This window comes from Fukomys damarensis, unplaced genomic scaffold, assembly GCF_012274545.1.
Source record: "Fukomys damarensis isolate Sample0158 unplaced genomic scaffold, DMR_v1.0_HiC HiC_scaffold_3, whole genome shotgun sequence".
NCBI classification, from domain to species: Eukaryota; Metazoa; Chordata; class Mammalia; order Rodentia; family Bathyergidae; genus Fukomys; species Fukomys damarensis.
The window spans coordinates 44,701,938-44,709,943 of NW_022900915.1; the positions used below are offsets into that span (position 1 = coordinate 44,701,938).

Genomic DNA, 8,006 nt, shown 5'->3' on the forward strand with positions numbered 1-8,006 from the left:
CCGCCGCCGCCGCCCGCCCTGGGCTGGAGTGCTCAGCGGCCGAAGTGGCTGCATCCTGAGGCCATCATGCGACCCTAAACCAGACCTGCAAACCGCAGCATCCCAAGGTTAAAGGAACCCAACGCACGTGTAAACGAATGAAAGCCAAATAAGAGACGGACCACGGGAGACTGGGAGGGGACAGAGGAGGGAGGCAGGAAGGGGGTGGGAAGGAATAAGAGGCTCGGGCGCGCAGGAACTGCTCAGGGAGGAGGGATCGCAGGAGAACGGTGAGAGGAGAGGAAGCTCATCTGCAGGGCGTCGGGGCGAGTGTCGCTTCTCTCCCTCCCTGCCGCCCACCGACCTGGCCTGTCCGTCTGCATGGCAGACTTGCAGGTCCTGCGGCCCCAGCGCCAGCGACTGCTCCCCTCCAGGGAGCCTAGAGTGTCACCAGGGCAGGGGCTGGAAGGGGCGGGTGCCTGCCTCAGGTGTTTGAATCAACAGTGACAAGTCCACAGGGCACCGGGCAGCGTCAAGAAGGGGCCAGAGCTTGGGCATGGTGGGGACACCTGTGGTCCAGCCCTCTGGGAGGCTGAGGCAGGAGGCCCGTGAGTTTGAGCCCAGCCAGGGCAACTTAACAACCTAGTGAGACCCTGCCTCAAAAGAAAAAGGACAGGGGTTGGGCATGTGGCCCGGTGTGAAGCCCCGGGGGGCCTCCAGCAGTCCCCAGCAGTGCCTGAAGGAAGAGGGCTCAGAGAGCTGCGCAGGACACAGACAGCTCCCAGTGGGGTGCTGTTCCGGGGATTTGGGGCCTGGTGCCCTGGAGGCCTCCGGGTCATCTTACTTTTGCAGTCCCCCTTCCCTTGTGCGCCTCACTGCGCAGTGACCGTCCATGTGTGGCCAGGAGCCCTGGGCCCCTCTGGCCTCTGAGGCAACAGCCAGAGGGGAAGCTGCGGCCCAGCCCCTGTGGGTCAGGGCTTGCTCAAGACCTGTGCTTCTTGGGCCTGCCCAACCCACCCCTTTTCCTTCTCGGGACACAGAGGAGGCGGACGTGCTGCCGACCGGCTGCTCAGTGCCCTCCAGTGCCCACTGCTGCAGCCTGGGCCCGGTGGCCCCTCCCCTCGGTGTTGTTTACTGGTTTGTGTGTTGTGCTGCAGAGGCGCAGGCCTGGCCAGCGCTGTAATCCCAGCCTGCTGGGCTCAGAGGCTGTTCCCACCAGCCATGGTCACGCACCCGTGACAGTGGTCCCACCGCAGCACCCAGCTGGGGCCCTAAGCCACCCACCAGCCCTCCTCATCCAGCAGGGCTCGCTGGCATTGGTGTGATTTCTGCACTGCAAGGCGGCATAGGTGGGCACACTTGTCTGACTCCGCCCCTCCTTTCACACTATGGGGCTGTGTGAGGCTCTCTCCTCACACCTCTGCCCTCCTTGGACCCTCTGCCAATGTGAGCTGCACTGAGCAAGTGGTGTCTGGGTCGGGACAGCCTTAGGGTGAGGGTGGAGCTTTCACTTAGCTCAGGAGGTAGAGTGCAGAAGATCTCTAAGCGATGGGGCCTGGTCCTGCTGGGGCACAACCGGGAGCTGTGACAGGGCTGCTCAGGCCAGGGTGTAGGGCTGACCTTGGTGGAGAAGGAGTCGTATTTCTCCAGCACGCGGCGGCAGCTGCTGCTCTTCAGCTCCTCCTCGACCTGCGCGTGGGAGGAGGAGGGAGGCCGTGCCGCTGAGGCTGGGGCCCCGCAGTCTGGCCTTGCTTCTGCCTGAGTGGGAGCCCGGCTCTGGTGGCCCCGGCCCCCACGGTGCCCAAAGGGCAATGGTGCCCTGCAACAGAGGCGTAGCACCTTCCCCGGTCACCTGGTGCCATAAACCTGGACAATTTCATTGGCCGAGGGTTGGACTCCTCTGCGTGGGTGCAGACACCCGGGGTCCCCGAATGCCCAGTGGCACAGGGTTGGTCGAGGGACAAGGCCAGGCGGATGGGGACCCTGAGGTTTAGGGGAGGAGAAGCCAAGCGCCCCTGGATACGCACACCTCGGGTCCACCGCTCACCTTCCTCAGGGACTGCTCAAAGAGCTGCTCGGCCGTCTTTCCGGCCTCGTGGGCTCTGACCGCGTAGCCCAGCAGGTCGGGATTGGCCTGTACAGCCCCTGAGCGCTGCCGCACCCTGTTCACCAGCACCCAGGTCTGGTTGTTGAAGGAGCAGAACTCCGTGAGGTTCAGCCCCAACTTCCGGATGAACTCCCGAGACAGCCTGCATGGGGAGAAGGTCGCGGTGGGGCTGGACAAGAAGCCAGCGGCCTCCCTGGAGCTGCTGGGCCACCATGGCCTCCACAGAGGGGTGTGGGGGTCCAAGTCACTGTGCCAGGCCAAGGGCCAGGCAGCCAGGAGGTTGTGGGACCACCCCAGGTCCCGAGGTCCCAGGAAAGGTTCCCCACGGTGTCCTGTGGGCGCTCCTCCAGTGGCCCGCCTGCCCCGCGAGCTCTAGTGTCCCTGAGCAGTGTCCCCAGCAGGCTGGACAGGTATGGCCAGGCCATTATGGAAATCAGTCCATTTAGACGGAAGTTTCCTGGAGTCTGGAGCTGGGAAAGGAGTTGGGACAGACCCTGGCCCTTGGCCTCCAGGAAAGGACTCCACCCCTCGCTGTCCTCTTGGCCTTGGTGCCCGCAGCCCGAACCCTGGCTTCCTCATCTGTGCCCACTTCTCGCCACCATACCTGTGGTTCCAGGGGATCCTCATGGCCCCCAGCTCTATGTACCAATCTGCTCCACGGATGCGGTGCGTCTCTATCCTGCCGCCCACAGTCCCTTTGGCCTCTAGCACGGTCACCTGGAGAAGACCAGTGACCGGAGGCTGGCATCACACCCTATCCCTCCAGGCAGGGCTGGTGGTTTCCCCTTAGTACCCTTCTGAGGCGTCCCTCTCTCCTACCCCTCCCACTCGACCAGGAGCCCTAGCGCGGCCTCTGCCCTCTGCCCTGGGGCTGTCCACTGCCAGTCCCCACCCCACGATACTCCCCAAGCCTGTGTGTACCTGGTGGCCAGCGTCCTGCAGGGCCTTGGCTGCGGTGAGCCCGGCCATGCCGGCCCCAATGACCACCACCTCTTTTTTGTTGCCAGTGGGCCCCAGGCCGTCCTGCACCAGCTGCAGCAGCTCTTCATACTGGGGGTCCTCGAAACACTCGACCAGCCGGTGGTTGAAGGCCTGGGTCCGTGGGTTCAGCACACTCAGGAGGGCGAGAGCCAGCCATCCCGGGGACATGGCTGGGGAGACAGCAGTCAGGCGAGGAGCTGGGGACAGGGACAGCCTGTCTGAACCCTTGATCTGAGCGGGATTTATCTGGGCCTGTGATGCAACACCCGCCACTCCTGTTCCCTTCCTCTCCTATCACATTTCGCATTAGTCACGAGGTTCCCCAGCCAACCTCCATGGGCTCTGCTGGCCAGCGGTGCCTCTTGGGGACAGTGCCCCTACCAGGGCCGAATCTGCCACAGGGGCTGCCACGGGAGAGGCCCAGCCCTCAGCGCAGCAGGAAGGTGGGAGGGTTTCTATCCAGATGCCCCCCAAGCACTCAGAGCAGGGCTCATGGGAGGTGCCTGGGTCATGAGGCTCACAAGTGGCCAGCTGCGGGGAGGTGGGGTCTGCGGGAAGAGGATGATCCTGGCGAGTGAGACCGGGGCGGGGTCATCTCCCTCCCGGCCCCTCCTCTTCTCTCCTTCCTGCCTACCACACTGTGAGCGGCTCTCCTCCGCTGGGCCCTCTGCCCTGCTGCCCGCCTGGAGCCACGACTGTGGACTAAAACCTCCAGCAGCTGTGAGCCCACATCAGCTGTGCCCTCCCAGCTGTGGAGTGGACTCCGTGTGGCAGGGATGGGGAGAGTGACCAATGGGGCAGCTCAGGCTTCTCGGCCCGCAGTGTCTGCTGCGGTAAGGAGAGCGGGTGAGAGAGGAACCCAGAGACATTGCTCAGTAAACTGGCTGGCTCCGAACTGTGGCCTGTGGGCTTTGGGGTTATCTCGCTGCCATCGGAGATACACAGACTCCTTGCATTTGAAGTGTGTGTTAGTTCCCTGCCTCCTTCCCCTGTCTCCCAGTGGCTTCTGCCCTGGGGCAGCCACACCTGGCTTCTCTGTTGAGGCCTGTAGGATGCCAGTGCTTTATGACCGCTCTGTTTCTGTTGTTTTTCCTTTTAAAGCTAACTAACATCTGTATCTTGGGCTGAAATGCATCCTCTTCCCAACATCTGTATGTCAAAACTGCAGCGGCTCCCTAATGCCCTAATGCAGCTGCGCTGAGAGATCGGCCTTTGAAAAGGTGATGTAAGAAGAAACTGGGTGGATCCCAAGGCCCGTGGACTGCTGTGCTTGTATTGGGAGGAAACACAGAAGAGGAAATGGTCTACCCACAGATGGGAGCTGACCCTAAATCTCACAAGAGGCCAAGCCTGCAGACTGCACTTCGATCAGACATCTGGCCTCAGACCTCAAACAGATTACTTTCTGCTGTTGAGACTGTGTAGTTGTGGGATTTTGTTACAGCATCTGGGCCTGGCTAAGGTGATCCTCTCCCATACCTCTTGCCCAGGGAGAAGAGGGGTTGGCTCTAGTCCAACTCTCTTGGGTCAGACTCATTACCATAGTCTTTGAAAAACATGTGCATTCATTTCCCTATGGAGTTTTTGTTGTCTGCTTTTGGAGCCCAGGCTGGCCTTGCATTTGAGGTGATCCTCCTGCCTCAGCCTCCTAGGAGCTGGGATTACAGGTGTGCACCATCACGCCCGGCTCATTTTCCTTGTAAGTCCACATGGTTCAGTAGTGAATGTAAACACCTTGTCTCCAATTCAAGATTCATATTTAGTTGGGGCCATCACCTTTCTCCCTCGGTTGTCTTAGAAGTGGTCTTGTCTCCAGGAGCTCAAGCCAGGACCCGGGCAGGCCCATGGCTGCCTCCTGACATCTGGTTTGTCCTTCTGGGCTTGGTCCTCAGCTCAAGCACAGTGCGGTGGCCTGGACCCGCTGTCTCTATCTGTCCGTGTGGCAGGGTTGTCCCAGCTTGCTCGGTGCTCATTCCCCGCACTGGCCAGGTGGCCTGAGCCTGGACTCAGTGGCCATGGTCTTACGGAGCTCTTTCTTTTTTTGCTCAGTCACATTGCTCATGGCGGGTGACAAAACCTGCACCAATCTTCCGGTGTGTTAGGGCACCCCAGCTCATGGGCGGCTTCTGGACGCTGACAGTCACCGCTCCGGGTGTGGATGCAGAGGCCACCCCACCACCCCCTTGGGTGGCTATCTCAGTAGCAAACCTTACCGCCCCAAGCAGGCACATGCAGCTTTTGCGAGGGCTTTTCTGCCCTGGGCACATCTGCCACCCTGCCCGGCATTTCCAGGGTGTCCCTGTACTCAGGCAGCAGACCAGGGTCATCCAGGAAGTGTGCCACCCCCTCCCTTTGGGGAGCATGGCCAACGGGCTTTCCCTGCACATGCTGTTCCCTGACTCATCTTTGGGGTCATGGCTCCCTGTCTGGGCACCAGACGCTCCAAATGTTTCCTGGAGAGACAGGAAAGAAACATCTGCTCTGAGATGTGAGGCCCTGATGGTCCAGTCTGGCAAGCAGCTGAGTTATTGGGGGTCCCCACTGCCGGTGGACAGCTGTGCTGCAACACCCCTCCCGCCCCCCAGTGCCAGCCCCACCTTGTCTGAGCCACTGGTGTTGACTGGTGTTGTAGGCCTGTAATCGGGACAGCAAGAGCAGCATCAAAGGCAGACGGGGCCTCTGAACCTCCCCACCCTTATCAGCTCTGCAGTGGGCCATTACCAGCGGTGCCGCCCTGTCTCAGCTCAGAGGATGCTCTGCTCTCCCCGACTGTGTCAGAAATCAGTCCCTACTGCACAGAGTCGGCTCCTAGGGACGCTTGGCCCTGCTGGGGGTACCGGGTGGAGGCACGGACAGACAGAAGGACCGGCGGATGGAAAGAGGGTGGACAGAGGAGTGAGCAGGCGGGTGGGGAGGAAGGGTGCGCAGACTCGGCTTCCTGTGGCATCTTGGCCCTTTTCCCTCCACTCTCGTGATGCTGGTATTGACTGATTAACTCAGGTTTTCAATCGCACACGCTCGTAGTATTCAGGGTGACGTCTCCACCCATGCGCACAGCGCACACTGACTGTGCTGAGGGCATCACAACACAGCTGCAACGTGGTGTCTGAAATTGTTGGCAACTCCATCCCTTAAAGAAGCCGGAAGCTGTGTGCCTGGGCCTCTGGGAAACGCACAGGTTTGAGATGCTTCCCCAGGGTGGAGGACATCCGCGTGGAGCTCTTCCCTTTCCCGGCATTGGCCCACCAGGTGGGGCACAGAGCTCCTCCGGGCCCCTGGAGGACAGAACAGGGATCTGAAACCAGATCCAAGAAGCTTGTGGATCCAGGCAGGCCCTGGTGACACCCAGCTATCTGTACTTGTTAAATAAGGAAGCCAACAACAGCCCCACATCCCCGGGGCCTTCTGCCAGTCCTTTACCCTCCCGAGTCAAGCTACCCGAAAGAGCTCTGTGTGTTGCGCCCGGGAGGCAATCACAGAGCAGCCTGGGAGGCCGCCCAGAGGCAGAAACTTGCTTTCCCTGCCTGCCTGAGTGGACTCCAGGGCTGGGAGGGACGCAGCACACCATGGAGTGTGAGACTGAGGAACAGAGGTGGAAACCACACATCCTAAATCCTAAACTGCAAGAAGTGATCTTCAGGGGGAAGTGAACAAGAGAAGCGAAGAGCTGATCTCAGAGCGGAAGGGAGGAGAACAGTGATTCCCAGAGGCTGGGAGGAGACAGAGGAGGAGGGCAGGGAGGGTGCAGAGCAGGTTGCAGAGCACAGCTACCTGTGGGTGAACTCGGCAGGGTGACTGCAGTTCACAGAGCTCTGTTACCAGGTGTGGCCACATCAGGAAAGTGCTTACATTTTAAAGTACAGTCACAGATGCACTGCTACTCATTCACCCCCACTGTCCGCCCCCGGCTTCGCACGCGCTCGCCCACCGTCCCGGCCACTTCCTGCAGCGGCTCTGGAGTCCTCTTTCCTGAGGGCCTGTAGCTGCCCTGTCCTGGCTGCCTCGATGTCCTGAACAGACTCAAAACATTCTCCTGTCACTGTCATTCTGACTTTGGGGAAGAGCCGGAAGTGGCACGGTGGGTGCGAGTCCTGGTGGATAAGGTGGGTGAGGGCCCAGTGTCCTGTGTTTATGAGCTGCCTTTCCGCTGGAGGGCGCTCATCAGCATTCACCGCATTTTTTATCACATTTGATGAGGACACTCGGTGCTGCTTCAGAAAGTGTTAAGGAGGGTGGAGCAAGTGTGTCTGAAGCGAGGGGAGGATTCTGAGAGGGATTCATGGCTGTCTTTCACTGTAATACTTTAAAAAATAAAAAAACTCTCAGCATATTTTCCAGTCATGCCTCACATCGCCATTGCTGGTTTGGAAAGCAGGGCAGGGAGACGAGACAGGACGTCTGGGGAGGAGCGAGGCGGAGTCCTGGTCTGGCCCTGTCCCGCTCTCACAAAATCTCAGCCTGGTTCTCTGGTTTCTGGGAACTGGGCTCAGAGGTCTGAGGCAAGCGGGGGCAGCTGGGGCTTGGCCTTACCAAAGGACGACTAAGGAGGGAGGGTCGAAGAAATAAAGTTAGCTAAGAAGGAGAAAAGGAAAAAGAAAAAAATTTAGGTTGCACTTAAAAAAAAAAAAACAACAACAACAACCCTGTAGCTTCGGGATACAGAATTATCCAAAGTCAAGATGCTTTTACTCTGTTCCAGGAAACCTACTCGAAATCATTCCCGAGGGTCCTATCGACACAAGGAGCCTAGAAATGGGGCCGCGTTTCAGCCACAGAGCTGCTCCCCCAGCCGGCTGAGGTGGGCCGGCAGCTCCGAGCTGACTCGCAAGGCCCAGAGGAGCTCAGATCGGTGAGGCCGGACCCCATCACAGCCGCCTCTCTGGCTGGCTTTCCGCGGAGCAGAGCTGTTCCCGCCTGGAGCCCGGAGCTCTCCTGCACC

The 8,006-nt window shown here is 60.0% G+C and overlaps 1 protein-coding gene across 1 annotated transcript in view; it reads right to left on the reverse strand.

Annotated features, from left to right (window-relative positions):
- Positions 1–3,304, reverse strand: part of Il4i1 (interleukin 4 induced 1) — a 7,739-nt gene extending 4,435 nt beyond the window's left edge. The window contains exons 1-4 of the mRNA XM_033767982.1: positions 3,008–3,304; positions 2,691–2,803; positions 2,027–2,228; positions 1,600–1,668 (exon numbers count right to left, since the gene is read on the reverse strand). Of these exons, the coding sequence (XP_033623873.1) occupies positions 1,600–1,668; positions 2,027–2,228; positions 2,691–2,803; positions 3,008–3,235 (612 nt within the window). The 5' untranslated portion in view covers positions 3,236–3,304. The remainder of the gene's footprint in view (positions 1–1,599; positions 1,669–2,026; positions 2,229–2,690; positions 2,804–3,007) is intronic.
- Positions 3,305–8,006: the final 4,702 nt, after the last annotated feature.